The sequence below is a fragment of the Odocoileus virginianus genome, chromosome 29 (genome assembly GCF_023699985.2).
Source record: "Odocoileus virginianus isolate 20LAN1187 ecotype Illinois chromosome 29, Ovbor_1.2, whole genome shotgun sequence".
In the NCBI taxonomy this organism is placed as follows: domain Eukaryota; kingdom Metazoa; phylum Chordata; class Mammalia; order Artiodactyla; family Cervidae; genus Odocoileus; species Odocoileus virginianus.
This window is the reverse complement of record NC_069702.1, coordinates 13,265,244-13,283,875: the sequence shown is the minus strand read 5'-3', so window position 1 is coordinate 13,283,875 and position 18,632 is coordinate 13,265,244. Positions and strand designations below refer to the sequence as shown.

The 18,632-nt window shown below is 46.9% G+C and overlaps 1 protein-coding gene across 3 annotated transcripts in view; it reads right to left on the bottom strand.

Annotated features, from left to right (window-relative positions):
• The window catches only part of EVC (EvC ciliary complex subunit 1), a 91,208-nt gene that overhangs the window by 27,126 nt on the left and 45,450 nt on the right, over positions 1-18,632 (bottom strand). For all 3 annotated transcript variants that reach the window (XM_070458130.1, XM_070458132.1, XM_070458131.1), the window contains one exon: positions 4,608-4,820. In XM_070458130.1, the coding sequence (XP_070314231.1) occupies positions 4,608-4,820 (213 nt within the window). The remainder of the gene's footprint in view (positions 1-4,607; positions 4,821-18,632) is intronic.

The window sequence follows — 18,632 nt, the reverse complement described above, 5'->3', positions numbered from 1 at the left end:
CCATGGGGTCACAGAGAGTCGGACACGAGTGAGCAACTAACACTTTCTACCATGAGGGCACGTGCTCGGAAGCACTCTTTCTGAATCCCCGCTCTGGCTTATGAGCAAAGGGGTCCTGCCTCGCCCACCAGCCTGGCAGCACCAATACTGGGGCACCTCAGGTGAAGCAGCTAGGCAGGCAAGGACACGAGTCCACTCACCAGCAGGCCAACTGCCTTAGGGCCTGGAGAGCCCCCAGCTTGCCCAGGACCCGACCTTGCCCATCAATTGGTGGCCTGGTACTAGCCCCAAGACCAGCTTCACTCACCAGTGGTCTTAGGAGTATTTTTTTGAATATGTCTCCTCAGGGGGCTTCCCAGGTGGCTCAGTGATAAAGAATCCACCTCCCAACCAGGAGACTTGGGTTCGATCCCTGGGTTGGGAAGATCTCCTGGAGGAGGAAATGGCAACCCACTCTAGTATACTTACTTGCTTGGAAAATTCCATGGACAGAAGAGCCTGGCAGACTATGGTCCAGGGGTCACAAAGAGTCAGACATGACTGAGCACCACCACCCATCCATGTCTCCTCAGTCAAAGGAAACGAAAGCAAAAATGAGCAAATGGGACTAAATGAAACTAAAAAGATTTTGCACACTGAAGGAAACTATCAACAAAATGAAAAGGCTGCCCACTGAATGGGAGATGTTTGCAAATGACACACCCCATAGCAGTAATTATCTTGGGTCCACCTGCACAATCAGGATAATCTCCCCATCTCACGATTCTTAACTTACTTCCCATCTGCAAAGTCCCTTTGCCATGTCAGTGAGGTAACATTCACAGCTTTTGGGAATTAGGACGAGGACATCCTTGAGGGGACACTAGGCATCTTTCTGCCTAACCCAGCAGACTGGGGAGAAGCCCACACATGAGAATGGATCACACTTTGAGGACCACTATTCTACATCCTGTTCCAATTGTGTAACTAACAAAATCCACAATATTTAACAACTTCCCTGAGCAATGGGGCATGAAGTCACCAAGACCTTTTACCTAGGAAATAGGTGGAAAATGAATTTTATAGTCTGGGTGTGTGTTTGATTTTCCATGAAGGGTTTTGTCGGTCCTTTTCTTCTCATGACTAAATATTCATCTCGACCACAGAAAGTTCATCTCTCATTTTCATCAACAAGGAAATATGGAAAGTGGGAGAGAATATGGATCTCTAAATATCTTATGGTAATTTAAGGCAATTAAACAATCAATCAGTAAATTAATTTTGACATACACACTTTGAGAAAGCAGTCTTGGGTTATATTTATTTAATCAGTTGATGAGGTCATTAACCTTCCTGTTAGCTTCTTGCATGCAAAACTCCTTTCAAAATCCTTCTGCAAAACATAGGAAAATTCACATACAGGAATATGCTCACAAAGTAAATGAATAAAAAATAAAACCCAGAATCTAGGCACTGTCTGATATCTGCTTAAAATAAAAGATTCATAACTAGAGGTTTTTGGGTGAATCATAAGTCTTTGCCTAATGATTTGTCAGAACTGAAATTCTGAATTTTTTTCAATATCAATGTTATGAAGTGATTAAACAGATACAGGGCAAAGGTCTTAGTCTGCATTTGCCTGCATTACCTTGCAGCAACCATGTAGGGTATTTTGATCCAGATTTTCCACATGAAAGCTGAGATTCAGAGAAATTCAGCAAGTTGTACAAACTCACAGAGTTGTGGGAGGTCAGCTAACTGGCTAAAGTCACTCAGGCCATTAATGCCATTGCTGCTGTTTTGTCTCTAATCGTGTCCAACTCCTTTGTGACCCCAGGGACTGTAGCCCGCCAGGCTCCTCTGTCCATGGAACTCTCCAGGCAAGAATACTGGAGTGGGTTGCCACTTCCTTCTCCAGGGGATCTTCCAGACCCAGGGATTGAACTTGCATCTCCTATGTTGGCAAGCGGATTCTCTACCACTGAGGCACCAGGGAAGCCCATTAATGGGCCCATTAAAGCTCATTAATGGGCCCATGCATGTGGGCCAAGTCGCTTCAGTCATGTTACTCTTTTAGACCCCATGGACCATAGCCTGCCAGGCTCCTCTATCTCAGGGCAAGAATACTGGAGCGGGTTGCTATGCCCTTCTCCAAGGAATCTTCCCGACCCAGGGATCGAATCCATTTCTCTGGCACCTCCTGCACTGGCAGCTGGGTTCATTACCACCAAGCCACCAGGGGAGCCCAGTAACGTGGCTGCCCTGCTTCAAACGCAGGCATCCAGCTTCCAAGGGCAGAAGCCTGTCTGCAAACCACAACTGCCTCTAAAAGGCCTGACCCCCACTTGGGGAGCCAACATCAGAGGCACTTTAGATTCATCTGGTGAGCTTTCCAAACCACCGAGGCCCAGGTTTCCTCCTGCTTCTCCAGAGATGGCAAATGATACGGCCTGGGATCCGGGATTGGTATGAATTGGAGGAATTCAGCTTCATGTACATGCCTTGGTGATCCTGTGCTAATTTCCAAAGCTGCATATTATCCCTGGTAATGCAGGGAAGTTTTCTTGAGCATTTGCTATGTCCCAGCTAGTGGGTTTTGAATAAGGAGGTGAAATAAGAAAATCAGGGCTACTGCCCTCTAGGGCCTACCAGCCACATATGCAGGAGACTACTATGGGTCAGAGGACAACAGATGAAGCTGACGGCAGACTGAAATTAATTAGAAGGAGATCTAATAAACTGGATAGGCAGGTAACGAGACCTGTGCCCACCCAGAGGGAAAGGCCCTGTGTTTGCGTGGTGCTCCCATTGACTTATTAGTAGTTTGGACAGCTTCCGTTACTTTCTTTGGAAAACTTCTATCACATGCATACATTGAGAGCTCATTTCTAACTAATGCAACACTCAACTGAAAAAGACATGACGTTTCTCATAACCAGCACCTAGGGGTGGGCGGTCCAAGGCTGGGACAGTCCGCCTCTCCACCCCACCCTCCTTCATCTCGTCTCTAAGTCAAAGGAAGGCCAGCAGTCCTCCAGTCCTCCCATGCCTGCTCTGGGCAGGAAGAACAAGAAATGCTAAAGAGGAAGATGTTTTCTAGCAACACGTGACTTCTGTATTAGCGAACAGAAGCTCCCTGCAGGTATCACACCTTGTCTCATAGGTTAGAACTCTGTCAATGCAGCCACTTCTAGAAACTGGGATATTGAGGATGTTAGTTGTGCAGCCTCTAGCATGCAGGAAAGCAAGAGAGAAAGGATTTTTAATTTTTTAAAAATAAAATTGATGTATCTTTCTGCTCTGCTTAGTCACTTCAGGTGTGTCCGACCCTCTGCGACCCCATGGACATGGCCCGCCAGGCTCCTCTGTCCATGGGATTCCATGGGATTCTCCGGGCAAGAATACTGGAGTGGGTTGCCATTTCCTTCTCCAGTGATAAAGTAAGAAGTGAGCGAAGTTGGTGAAGTGAAGTCGCTCAGTTATGTCCGACTCTTAGCGACCCCATGGACCGTAGCCTACCAGGCTTCTCCAGCCATGGGATTTTCCAGGCAAGAGGACTGGAGTGGGTTGCCATTTCCTTCTCCAAATTGATGTATATTAGCTTCCTATGGCTGTTGTAACATAGCACCACAAACTCTGTGGCTTCAAACAACACAAATTTAGTAGCTTACAGTTCTGGAGGTGAGTCTGGAATGAAAGGAACAGGACTGTTTTCCTTCTGGAGGCTCTGGATGGGAGTGGAATCTGTTCCTTGCCTTTTCCAGCTCCTTGAGGGCACTCCCATTCCTTGGCTGATGCTCACATCCTTCCAGCCTCTGCCCAGGACATCACATCTCCTCTGACTCTGACCATCCTCCTTCCCTCTTAAAAGGACCCTTGTGATTACACTGGCCACTCAGATAATTCAGAATAATCTTCATGTCCCCAAATCCTTAATTTAATTGCATCTGCAAGGTCCTCTTTGCTCTGTTAGGTAACATGTTCATAGGTTCTGGTGATTAGGATGTAGGGGCATTATTCTGTCTACCACACATATTATTGTTCAGTTGCTCAGTCGTGTCTGACTTTGCAACCCCATGGACTGCAGCACACCAGGCTTCCCTGTCCTTCGCTATCTCCCAGAGTTTTCTCAAACTCATGTCCATTGAGTCAGTGATGCCATCCAACCATCTCATGGTCTGTTGCCCTCTTCTCCTCCTGCCCTCAATCTTTCCCAACATCAGGGTCTTTTCCAATGAGTCAGTTCTTCACATCAGGTGGCCAGTGTATGGTTTCAATGATGAAACAGACTTTCACTGAAAAATAGGAGTCCCCAGAGTGCAGCCCCTCCCACCCCTCCCTCGGTCCACTCCCTTGAAGAACTACCTTCTGCCATTTACTTCTGTTCTAAAGAACAGGCTCTGGGCGTCATCTCCTGACTTCCTACACTGGGCGAGGAGGGGTCTGCTCTCCTCTCCCCCTCCCATCCCAGCCCACCTAGCCGGCCGTTGTGAAAGGCTGGCAACCAGAATCTTGGTAAAGCACTCAGCACAGGCACTCAGGGATGCTCAGTGAAAGAAATGCCTCATTATCCTTCCAATGTTAATGAAAAATGCAGACTCTAGACCCAGTTTTACAAAATGCCACACCTGCTTTTCCTGCTCTAGGAGATCCTGGAAGAGTTTCCACTGCTGGCTCCGGAAGCGGTCCGACTTCTCCAGCTGCCGAGTCGAGTTCTCCTGGGCCTCCTGCCTCAGGTATTCACACTCTGCCTGGGAGAGGTCGGTCACACGGGGGAGCGTCTGCAGGAACAGGATGTCGGCGAACTTCTGGAAAGTTTCCATGGTACTGCGGTACAGCTCCTGAAACCGAGAGCCACAAGACGGTGTTACAAGTTGTGGTCTTGCCCCGGGCAGGACCAAGGTCTCCCCACAAGACACAGAGGAAATCCAGTGAAGGAAATTGCCCAATCACACACGTGTGTGCAGATGCGCATGCGCACAAACACACACTCGCAAAGTCTCGGGAAATACCGGCTGCCTTCCAGCCCTCTCACCCGCACCTAGTCAAGCCCCAGACCTGCCACCTTGACCCAGTGAGCCCTTAGCTGGCATCTCCTCTAAACCTCCATCCAGATTAGGTTCACAACCCCTCCCTGGTCTCCCTGCCTCCCTCTATCCTCCACACTTAGGTGAGTTATTTGCAGAAGCACAGCTCTTTCATTTCCAGTTCAAATACCTTGGAGGGCTTCTCTTTCCATTGCAATCAGAATTAACTAGCAGGGCTTCAGGGCGGTCCTGACTCGTTACTCACCATTCTGTTCCTTCATCCCACCTTCCCCACTCCATTCTCTCTCTAAAAATGTATCTTTTTAATTGTGAAAAATAAAAACATATAGATAATAATATATTAAACTTTCTGAATCCACCATTCAGTTGTCTTTTGTCCCCCCAGATTAAAAACACTAAAACTTCCAGGCTAAGTTGGAATCCTTTAAGTTCCCTCTGTAATTCTTTTCCCCTCCCACCTAGCCTCCTCAGAATCAGCCATCCCCATGAATTCAGCATCTCTGTCTCCAATTTAGATGTCTATACTTTCACTATATATGATGTCCACAAATGTGTCTTTTGGTGTGCCTGTTAATTCACATAAATGACATCTCATTGCATGTTTCATTATACAGATACTTCGCAAGCCTCTACACTTTGCCCCACCTCCAGGCACTTTCACATCTGAAATGGACTCCTCTTCATCCTGCAGACCCTCTACAAAAAAATCCCTTCTCTGTGAAGCCCTGCCTGGGCCACTCAGACTAACAAGGGCATTTCTGACCCTGGGCTCCTGTGGCTCTTTGGTTAGCCCCACCAGGGCATCAAAACTACAATTCACCTGTCATTCCTCCTGGACCACAACTGCCTGAGAGTGGCTGCATCATACTCTGTACCTACGTCTCACACCCTCCCAGACCAAGCACCTGGCTGCAGTTTCTGAATGCATCGCACACCAATAGGAGGCAGAATGCCCATTCCCCCTTCTCCATTTAGGAACTCCCCACACGTGCTCCAAACTCTATTTGAGGTCTCCTCTTCTGAGAGGCCTCCTGACCACAGAGCTTTTTATGGCCACTAGTTGTTTGATTATCCTTTTCATGGACTAGACCATGAGGTTTCTCAAGAACAAAGTCTTATTACTTTAGCATCTATAGCGCCTAGAAGAGCACCTGGCAGATATCAGGTAATAATATTAAAATTGTTATTAATTATGAATTCTGACTGTGTGCCAGAGTGTCATAAACACGTTTCTTGCATAATCTCATTCATCCTTCTAATAGTTCAATGTAGATGTTCTATTAGAATTAACATTATTTTATAGACAAGAAAAATAAGACCCAAAGAAGAGAAGTAGCTGGACATCTGCAGAGGGTGGATTCTGACTATTGGACTATTGGACTCATGCTCCTAACTTGTGTGGTATGAGGATAATTGTTTGTTTGTTTGTTTGTTTTGGAAAAAAAGTTCTTACCATTTCATCTGGTGTACCTAGCTCCTACTTGGTGGGCTCAATGAATAGAAGTTAAATTTAACTCCATGTTAATTAAACCCAATGACTCATGAGTGCATGCTCAGTCGTGTCTGACTCTTAGTGACCCCATGGACTGTAGCCCCCAGGCTTCTCTGTCCATGGGATTATCCAGACAAGAATACTGTCATGGGTTGCCATTTCCCCCTCCAGAGGATCTTTCTGACCCAGGGATTGAACCCACGTCTCCAGCATCCCCTGCATTGGCAGGTGGATTCTTTACCGCCAAGACACCTCAGAAGGCCAAACTCAATGACTACCATGCTCTAAAAAGCACATGGTCAAACTGAACTTTGTTTGGAATAAAGTGCCCATGACAGGGGCATAAAGGATCTACAGCCTTTTAAAAGACTTAGAAAAATAAAAGAAAAAAAAAAAAAAGAAAGAGAGAGAGAGAAAAAAAAGACTTAGAGATCCTACTTCTGATAGTGGCCAGCCAGGTAACTTGAACCAGTTTTTACCACTGAGGATGAGTGTTTTTAAAAAGCTGGACAAAATGTTTATTAAACCATCATAAAAGTCCCAAAGAGCTAACAAGGTAGTATAGAGTATAGAGTCCAAGATCTGGGAGAAGACAGCATCAGAGAATCATGCCCAGCCTTTGGGCTCCATTTATATACACGGTGTAGGTCAATCCAAGGGACATGCCTGCACAGCTGATGGGCCCTGGTCAGCCTCCAGTAGTCGAAGGGACAGAAGGTGGAGCTCATGGCTCACCATGAGTTGGGGCCTGGGTAAACCATTCCGTGCCAAGGATTGGGAACCCAAAAGCTGCGATACAGAAACATGAGTGAAATGGAAAGAAATCAGTTCTGACAGGTTTAAACACACAGCAACCTGGAGTCTGTTTCATGTGGGTGGCCCAGCGTATTTCAAGTTTAGGTATTGAATTAAGGAGACTCCGGATCATTCGAGACCCAGTCATCTGGCAGAAGCAAAGGAGAAAATCTTCTTTGGTAAAGGAGAACATCACTGTATGCCTGAAAATATTTTTATAAATAATGTGCAAACCTGAGATAAGGCATACTGTGAAAAATACACGCGTGTACAAGAAGTACATAGGAGATGAGAATACAAGGAGGGAACACAAGGAGACAAGACCATGCCCAAAGATCTACACAAACAACAGACACGTGAACCCACAGGCTGTCTGGAGCGCACAGTACACAGGCTTTAGGGCTGATGCTCACTATGCTTCTGATTTTAAACGCCACTCTTCAGCCTTAAAGCAAAGACCTGGAGATTACAAAAAGTAATGCTATTTAGTTTTTTTTTTTTTTTTTAACAAAAAATTAGAACTTCTAGAATTGAAGAACACTATCTAATAATAGGAACCCAATGCAAAGGTTTCACTGCAGTTTAGATGCAGTTGAAGAGAGAATAAGTACAGGAAGACCAATCAGGAGAAAATCCAGGACAAAGTAAAGAGAGACTAAAGGATGTTAAACATGGAGGAGAAGATGAAGGCTAAAGGATACAGTGAGAAAGTCCCACATGTTTAACTGAAGTCCCTAAAAGAAGGAAGGGAGCGTTCAGACAGAAGTCATATTTGAAGTGACAGTGGGTGAGAAATCTCTCAAAACCGATGCAACAAATTTACAGATGATGAAACAGAGGCTTCATCTGTACATGTGAAAGAGAGGTTAAATAAACTGTGTTAGTTCACCCACAGGGCCCCGGTGGCCAGGCTTTACCACGCATGATCTAACCATGATGCTCTTAGATGATTTTTTCTAACAATGAATGAATGAGACTATAACTAGCACCTAATAAACACAGGGTCACTTTTGCTGCATTAATAGTAGATAAAACAGTCTTTAGGAAAAAAAAAAGTTCCTCTAGAGAGAAAGGGGAGCAATTCATAATATCAAAAGGTTTAATTCACCAGAAAGATGTAAAGTTTCTAAATTTGTATGCACTTAATGAAAAAAAATGAAGGTGTCAGTCACAGCTCTGTCTGACTCTTTGTGACTCCAAGGACTATAGCCCACCAGGCTCCTCTGTCCATGGAGTTCTCCAGGCAAGAATACTGGAGTGAGTTGCCACTCCCTTCTCCAGGGGATCTTCCCAACCCAGGGACTGAACCCGGGTCTCCCATACTGCAGGCAGATTCTTTACTGTCTGAACCACCAGGCATTATCCAAATCAATACAATTTGCCATATTAATAAAATAAAGCTGAAAGTATAATGTTAATTATGGGAATAAATGAAGAAAAAAGTATTTCACAAATTGTAATTTCCATGCAGAAGAAACACTCTTAGCAAAATAGGAAATGGAAGGAAGCTTCCTTAATCTGAAAAAATCTATAGCAAACATTTCACCTGAGGGTATAAACTACAAAGCAATATTAAAAAAATTAATAAGACAAATAAATACAGGGATACACCATGTTTGTAGACTGGAAGATTTGGTATTGTAAAGATGTTCATCGTCACCAACTTGATCCATCAATTCAAAATGGTAATCAAATTGTGGGCTATATCAGTAACTTTGTAGGATATGGATTGAAGCTGCACATAACTCTTTAATCCAACAATTCTGCTCCTAGGTATATGCCCAGGAGAAACAAGTGCATGTGTGTATCAAAGAGCATCCACAAGAAAGTTCTTGTCAAGAGAATGTGTAATAGTCTAAAATAAGAAGCCACACAAATGTCCATCAACAGTAGGATGGATAAACGGTGGTGTATTTATACAGTGAAATACTACAGATCAGTGAGGAAGAATGAATATTGCTACACATGACAATACAGAGAAATCTCACAAGGCAAAAAGCTTGTCTCACAATACAAAGTTGACAGACACAAACCTAACATGCTATACAATCCCATTTCCATAAAAGCAAAGACCTAATTTCCATGTAAGCCAGGATATGGCTCCTGCGAGCAGGGAGGAGATTGGGATAGGGAGGAGGTATGAGAGGGGTTCAGGGGTCCTGGTCAAGATCTCTTTCTTGATCTGGATGGAGGTTACATAGATCTGTTTTTAATCATCATTTATTAACCTGTAAGTTTACATGTTATCCATTTATTTGTATCTGTTACATTTCACAATAAAAACAGTTTAATAATATGGGAGTGATTTACGTCTTCTTCCAGCCCCTGGAAATCCCAATTTTCTGCCAGGCAGGAGACAGACTTTGATCATTGATTCTCCTACCTTGGAATCTATCATCCTGTAGCAGTGGCTGTAGACACTAACACATACTTTTTTCTTTCTGTCATGATTGTCAAACTACAAAAATATGCTGTTTGTAAATTCAAGAACTAAAATCACTGCAGATGGTGACTGCAATCTTGAAATTAAAAGACGCTTGCTCCTTGGAAGAAAAACTATGACCAACCTAGACAGCAGATTAAAAAGCAGAGACATTACTTTGCCAACAAAGGTCTATCTAGTCAAAGCTATGGTTTTTCCAGTAGTCATGTATGGATGTGAGAGTTGGACTCTCACATAAAGAAAGCTGAGCGCCAAAGAATTGATGCTTTTAAACTGCGGTGTTGGAGAAAACTCTTGAGAGTCCCTTAGACTGCAAGGAGATCTAAGCAGTCCATCCTAAAGGAAATCAGTACTGAATATTCATTGGAAAGACGATGGGCAGATTATGGAAAAAAAAAAAAAAGACTGATGTCGAAGCTGAAACTCCAATAATTCGGCCACCTGATGTGAAGAACTGACTCATTTGAAAAGACCCTGATGGTGGGAAAGATTGAAGGCAGGAGGAGAAGGGGCTGACAGAGGATGTGATGGTTGGATGGCATCACCAACTCAGTGGACATGAGTTTGAGTAAACTCTGGGAGTTGGTGATGGACAGGGAGGCCTGGCGTGCTGCGGTCCATGGGGTCACAAAGAGTCGGACATGACTGAGCGACCGAGCTGAACTGAAATTTAAGTAAGGTGAACTTTGTAAAAGCTACATGGTTCATTAGTCGAGGCTCTTTCTAATTAAACAAAAAACAAAACAAAACGTGCTGGATCCTGTCTGCTCCCTCGACAGAGACACATCTGCAACATCACGTGCTCTGACAGGTCACAAAACACAGCGCTCCCACTTTAGGCTGAGATGATATGTTTGGGAGATGCTGATTCATTCTGTGCCTGAAACAGAACTGGAGTTAACCTGTTCTTCTCTCACAGCGTGCATGCGGGGGTCGGGGGGCGGGGGGCACCTTGGTGCCTCAGCGTTTTGCACTTTTCCTTGAACACAGCACAGGGAACCCGAGCTGGGGTGGCAGTTCCCTCGGACTCCTCTGTCACTAGGCTTCCGCCTCTGCCCCCTGACCCAGAGGAGCAGTGCCCTTCCCAGACTTCTTTCAGAGAAAGTTCTGGGGCGGGGCAAGGGCACATATTCTGGAGCCCATAGAAAGGAGTCTCAATTTTCTGATCTGCAAAAGGGATATGATGCAAAGTCCATCCATGAAGACAGCACCTGCCTTGAGGACTGATGATCAGGATTACGGACTTCCTAGATGGTGCAGTGGTAAAGAATTTGCCTGCCCATGCAGGAGACGCAGGAGACTTGGGTTCGATCCCTGGGTTGGGAAGATCTCCTGGAGGAGGGCATGGCAACCTGCTCTAGTATTCTTGCTTGAAAAAGTTCCACGGACCGGGGAGCCTGGCGGGCTTGTCCACGAGGTCACAAAGAGTCAGATGCGACAGAGCAACTTAACATACAATCAGGATTAGGTACGACACACAGCACAAGGCAAGCGCTTCATAAAGACTGGCTCTTATCATTCCAGAGAGGCCGGGAGGGTTAGTGCGGATCTCAAAAAGGCTGCCTATGGCTGTTTTCCTTTCAGGAACTGAGCGTTTTGGAGAAAAGGCAGTTTGGTTCCATTTGTCTGCAGGGTAGGGAGAAGGGAGGTAAGGAAGGGGGCCCTTCCCAGCAGAGGCAGGAGAAAGCCTGGTGGAGCAGTGTGGGTTGAGCTACGGATTTGGGGAAGCAGAAGAGCAGAAGGGTGTGAGCCCAGCAGGGTGGGGCGTTGGGGGGGTTTCGGACTAGGGCAGACAGGAGCTCAGTGCCTCATACAGAAGGAGTCAAGACCCGGCAGTCTGGACCAGCAAGGCATGAATGCGACCAGGTCCGAAGATGTCCTGATCACAGTGGGTGGTGACTTAGTGAATAAAACATCCTTCCAGGATCGCACAGGCATGGCCCGGCTCTCTGCCGAGTTTCGGTTCATCACAGGAACCAGAAATGTTCCCCGGCAGGGACGGTACCCTGCGTGTTCTAAGACACACAGTTACCTGCTTCAGAGTAGGGTGTGCCCAGGATCCTGGGACAGAACAGTGCAAGGTCACAGGTCAAGACACAGGTCAAGTCGGGTCTCTTAAAAACAGGAAGTAGGTGGGATCAAGGGTCAGGAGCCTGGGCACCACCTGCATTGCGCCACTCACCAGCAGTGTGCCCGGGGGTGGCTCTTCCTCTCTGGGGCTTCACCCTATCTGCGCCTGGAAGACAGGAGATGCCGGAGACACGTGTGTGGAGGGGCACACTGGGTCCAGATCTTTCTCTCCCCCAGAGCCTTGCCCTTTGCCCCAGAGCCTTGACATGCTCTCCCCAGGGATGTGGGAAGTACCTCCTTGACACTTTGACTGCGTTGGCCAACAAAATGAGGCTAAGGCCAAGTGGGCTAGTTTGGAGGCCAGTCCTCTGCCATTGCAAGAACATCTCCAGGCCAGCCACTGGTCCCAGGAAGAGAGGAGAGACAGGAAAGCAGGGTCAAGTTGTGTCAGTCATTCCTAGATCAGCCAACTATTGGCAGAAACGCAGACTCTGAGGATAAATCACTGTCATTTTTGGTCCCTGGGTTTTGGGGTATCTCATTGCATAGCATTGTGATTCCACACCAGATGGAAGGGGCCCGAAAGGTGAAAGCTCTGGTGCAAAGGTGTCTTATCCTCACAGCTTGCATGGGTTCATCCTGCAAATATCTCTTGAGCACTTACTGTGGGCCATGGCCACTGGGTAAATGAGGCTGACGTGGACCCTGACTTTAGGGAGCATAGCCCAGGGTGGGGCAGGCATCACACAGGAACTCATGGAACACTATGGCAAGTGTGATGGCGGAGAGGCTGGGAGACCTGGGGACAGACCGGGGGATCTATGCGATCTGGAAGGGCTCCCCAAGGAAGTGATGTGTAAGCTGAGACAAGAATGAGAACAAGCCAAACTGAGGGACTGCAGGAAGCAGTATTTAAGCAGCAGAAGAGCATATGCCAAGGCACTGCGGCAGGAAGGAGAAGGTCACCTTCGGGGAGCTGAGGGATGTCTGAGGTTGGCTGAAGGGCAGGGAGCAATTGACATGACTCCAGACAGGTGGTGAGTGGGACTTGTCATGTGGGCCTCATGGGCTAGGTCAGGGGGTCTTATGGCCCAAGCAGGGTGGGACTCGTGGACCAGACCAGGTTGGCTTTGGGGTCTTATGTCAGATGGGTCTTATGAGTCAGCCCATGTGAGCACTTCATGGACCAGGCTGGGTGGTCATCATGGCCAGGTTAAGGATGCTGGATTTCATCCTGAGAGCTATGGGTCGCATTCTAGGGTGTTAAGTGGGTTCTTTCATATGGTCAACCTACAAAGAAGGCAGTTAAGAATCCCTAGATCAGAGAGGTGAAGTGCTATCACTTCACCAGTGACCAGGCCTCACAGCTGGTACATGGCTGGGTCAGGCCCACAGCCTGACCTGGGTGACTCTTATCTTACCTGCACTTTTGTACTTTGCAAGGAAATGAGCTGACTGTGAAAATTACTAAAAGGAGAGGACAGGTATAACTGAGTACTATGTGGTAACCTGAGGGCACGGGCAAGTTTTACTATATTTACTGTAAATAAAGAAAACATAAATTAATTACTCCACTTATCATTGTTCTTGACAACTGCTGATCAGTTGTGTCTGACTCTTTGTGACCCCATGAAAGGTAGCCTGCCAGGCTCTTCTGCCCATGGGATTTTCCAGGTAAGAACACTAGACTGGGTTGCCGTTTCCTCCTCCAGGGCATCTTCCTGAACCAGGGATCAAATCTGCATCTCCTGTATTGGAAGGAGGATTCTTTATCACCAAGCCACCTAGGAAGCCCACTTACTCTATTAGCCTTATTGAAACAAAAAAGTCACATTCCTGTGGTTTGCTACCATAAGGCAGATGTGAAAGCACCAGTCTATGTTTTCTTAGACTCATACCTAGTAATGAGGTATCACACTTTAACCTTGATAAACGACCATGGAATGGACTTGCCCTCTATAGCACCCAATGAAATCCTCTCTCCAGGGACAGCACCTATATGGTGCCTACACTTCTGTCAACTTTCCTCTCAAGATCCACTTCCAACAGAACACTGCCCCCAAGTCGTTGTTTTGGTATTTCTCTCAAACCTAATTTCTTGTACTCTTTAAAAACTTACTGTTTCCCATCTGTGGTAGACAAAATAATGGCTCCCCAGGATGTCCATGTTGTAATCCCTGGAAACTTTGAAGGATCCACTTTACACAGTCAAAGATTTCACAGATGTGATTAAAGAATTAAAAGGACTCTGAGATGAGATTATCCCAGATTATCTAGGTGAGTCCCACATAGATAATTCCAAGGGTCCTTGTAAATGAAAGAGAAAGAGGCAGGCAGTCAGAGTGAGAGGAGATGTAGGATGGACACAGACCCAGGAGAAGCCCAACTGTGGCTTGGAGATGGAGCAAGGGGCCAGGAGCCAAAGAATGCAGGTGCCTCTAGCAGCTGGAAAAGGCAAGGACACGGATTCTCCCCTGGCGTCTGCAGGAGGAACACAGCCCTGCTGACACCCACACTCAGCCCAGTGAGACCCATTCTGACCTCCAGAAACATAAGGTGATCACTTCTGTGGTTTTAAGCCACTACATTTGTGGTAGTTTATTCCAGCAGCAAGAACACACCATCTTCAGGGTGTCACTGATTACATGACAGTCACTGATTCATTGATTCGCTCATTCATTTACTCATCAATGTTGACTGATTGCCTGCAATGTGTCATCCCCAGCTGGATTCTGCAGAACATGCCACAGCAAGCTACAGGGACGTGGCTTTTTGTTCTATTTTAATAAGAGTAGTAGAGTAATTGGACTTCCCAGGTGGCTCAGTGGTTAAAGAATCCACCTGCCAAGGCAGGAGATGCAGGAGACTCCCAGCAAGGACTGCCTGCCCCTTCCCTCACCTTGTCCGTCGAATCGCTTCCTCCCTTCCAAATGTTAGGGCCCTGGGCCTGTACCCCAGGCTCGCCAACTGTGTGACCTTGAACAGAATTTCAGTGCTGTGCAGGAAAGAGTTGACCTTGTTAACAGAGAGGCCTGGCCTTAGTCCTTGCTTCCTAGGAAGTGATATCTAAGTTCTTCGAATGTCCTGCTTGATAAGAGGGTCTCTGTTTACCTGGTGACTTTGGGCAGCTTTAGAAAATCTATGACCATGATGTGATTTAGGGTGGGGCTCTTGGGCCAGGTGGCATCAGCTCCACCTCCAGAGGGTCTGGGAGTTAAGGTGAGCCATGCTGGTGGTCAACCACATCTACATGACTGAGCCCCAGTAAGAACTAGGGATGCTAAGGCTTGGGTGAGCTTCCTTGGTTGGCAATGCTCAGTATGTAATGTCAGACACAATTCTTGGAAGACGTTAGTGCTGTCCATGACTTCACTGGGACAGGACAACTGGGAGCTTCCTGTATGCAACTCTAGACTCTGCTCACATGCCTCTTTTCTTGGCTGACTTTGATCTGTAGCCTAAACTGTAACCACGAGAACAGCTTTCAGTGAGTCCTTCCAGAGCAGGAGTCCCAACCTCTGGAATCTAATACCTGATGACCCGAGGTGGGGTAGATGTAAGAGTGACAGAAATAAAACATACAATAAATGTAATGTGTTTGGATCATCCCCAAACCACTCCCTCCCATCCCCCACACCCCTCCGGAAAATTGTCTTCCACAGAACTGGTCCCTGGTGCCAAAAAAGTTAGGGACTGTTCTGTAGCTGTTGAGAGTCCCTTAGACACCAAGGGGATCAAACCAGTCAATCTGAAACGAAGTCAACCCTGAATATTCATTAGAAGGACTGATGCTGAAGCTGAAGCTCCAATACTTTGGCCACCTGATGCCAAGACTCGACTTATCAAAAAGACCCTGATTCTGGGAAAGACTGAAGCTAGGAGGAGAAAGGGGCGACAGAGGATGAGATGGTTGAATGGAATCATCGACCCAATAGACATGCGTTTGGGCAAACTCTGGGACATACTGAAGGATGGGGAAGCCTGGAGTGCTGCAGTCCATGGGGTTGCAAAGAGTCGGACAGGACTGAGCAGTTGGACAACAACAGAAACAAGCAGTGTTCTACAGAACTAAACTTGAGGGTGGTCTTGGGCACCTCTGGGTTTGCATTTGATATCAGAAGTGAGGGTGGTCTTGGGGACTACTCACAAACATGTCACGAGTGCCTGTCTTTATTGTTTCTGCTTTGTTCCAAGGCAAGAGTTTCACTTTTTCTCCTCTCTTCTTTGCCCTAACTTCCTGTGAGAACCAGAAGCTGTGAGAGCTGACCTTGGCAGGGTTGTTATCATCCTACACACCCAGGAGCTCTTCAGGAGACTGTGGGGAGGACAGTCAGAAATAAATAAACAAATAAGCAGGTCTCTGGGGCACCCTGTGATGCGACAGTGGCAAACTCAGTGCCTGTCATTATCAGGAAGACTCTGGGCTCATTTCAGGAATGCCTTTAAGAGTCACTGAGATGTGTAATTTACAGGCATCCATCTCAGTCAAACTGAAAATTTACTGTTTGTTTAAGAGGCCAAGAGACACTGGGAAGTTAGAAAAATGCACTTATCTCTGCATCCTGAGCACCGTTAGGTGGTGATCAAATTTATCTTGCAGCCACTGTGCCTACACTATCTTGATCAGTGTCCAAAGAAAGGGGGGATTATGTCTCCGTGTGACCAGGTCTGGTAAAGAGCCAGCAGACTGCAAGGCAAGTTACCTCGTGAGCTTGATCAGTGTGGACACACCCTTCCAGATGATGAGTGATAATAACAAGGCTCATGAAAACAGATTTTTAAGTGCTCACTATGTGCCACACACATTTCTTTTTATATGCTTTGCACATGTGAACTTATTCGAACTTCTGAATAGCCATAGGAAGAAAATTTATTATCCCCACTTGAAGAGGAGACCCAGATGTTGACCATCAAAACAGACCCCCATCCCATGCCTTCTCACCACCTCCACCAGCGTCATCCAGGCCCAGACCCCCAGCATCTCTTGTCTGGACCTCTGCAGAGCCTCCCCAGGGATCTCTGCTTCCACTTTTGCTCCCTACAGTCCATCCTCCACACAGAAATCAGAGGATCCTTCAGAAACACGAGGCAAGTCACTTCCCTACTCAAAACACACCTGAAACTTCCCTTCTTACTCAGAAGTCAATGCAGGGACTGTCCTAGTGGTGCTAAGACACTGAGCTTCCAATGCAGGGGGAGTGGGTTAGATCCCTGGTCAGAGAACTAGATTCCACATGCCACAACTCACGATCCATGATGCCACAAGAAAGATCGAAGATCCCGCACGCTGTAACTAAGAGCTGGTACAGCCAAATAGATAAATAGATGTGTACATAAAAGAAGTCAATGCAAATGTCTTCAGATGGACTGAAAGACCCTATGAGACGAGGCTCTGACCTCAGTCCATCCCTCTTTCCCCCTCCCCCATGGCTGCCACACTGGCCTCCCTGCTGGAACCTCACACGTGCCTCCCAAACTTCATAAAAATGAAGTTTTTTTCTTTGGTTCACTGTTGAGGCTCCAGTGCTGAGACCGTAGGTTGCACAAAGCATTACTTGATCATATTCACTGACCAAATGAACTAACAAGCTCTCAAGCTTACAGCTGATTGGTGAGGAAGCCACACTCTCACCCTGGATCCAGAGTCGTGCTTACCATCCCTGGGCTCAAGGCCTCCTGCTCAACACGCTCAGTGATTGAGCAGAAGGGGAGACGTTAACTGAGCACCAGCCATGGGCAGGCCCTCAGCCCTGCCCCCTGCATTCTGCACTGCCACAAAGGGCAACAGGCTTTCTGTCTCCATCTCCCAGATAAAGAAAAGGGCTCCGAGAGGTTAAGGCTCTCCTCGTTCAAGGTCGCGCACCCAGGAATGTCCTCGCCAGCATTCCAGTCTTCCAATCGGCTTCCTTCCATTACACCAGAGGATTTCAACCTTGTTCTTTTGGAAATACCAGGTAAAGCTGTTCCCAATACTCAAGGCAATGAGTTCCACATTTAAGGGATGTAAACTTAACCAAAGTTATCTGGAACCAGGGGACTTCCCAGATGGTGTAGCGATAAACAACCTGCCTGCCAATGCAGGAGATATAAGAGATGCAGGTCCAGTCTCTGACTCAGGAATCTCCCCTAGAGGAGGGCACGGCAGCCCACTCCAGCATTCTTGCCTGGAGAACCCCACTGACAGAGGAGCCCGGCAGGCTACAGTCCACGGGGTCGCAAAGAGTCGGACATGATTGAAGCTACTGAGCACACATGCATGTATGGATCAGAAGGCTCTGTGTGAAATGACTGAGCACCGAAGAAGTGATGTTTCTGAACTGTGGTGTTGGAGAAGACTCTTGAGAGTCCCTTGCACTGCAAGGAGATCCAACCAGTCCATCCTAAAGGAGATCAGTCCTGGGTGTTCATTGGAAGGACTAATGCTGAAGCTGAAACTCCAATACTTTGGCCTCCTGATGTGAAGAGCTGACTCATTTGAAAAGACCCTGATGCTGGGGAAGATTAAAGGTGGGAGGAGAAGGGGACGACAAAGGATGAGATGGTTGGATGGCATCACAGACTCAATGGACATGAGTTTGAATAAACTCCGGGAGCTGGTGATGGACAGGGAGGCCTGGTGTGCTGCAGTTCATGGGGTCGCAAAGAGTTGGACATGACTGAGCAACTGAACTGAACTGATAGGAAATGACAACATGAATAATAGGAAACAGCTCTGCACTGACTCTGGGGGAGAAGCTGGCACAGGCTTCTGGCCATTTCTTTCAAAAGCACCTGCACAGAGGCACAGAACTGCCAGCACCCCTTC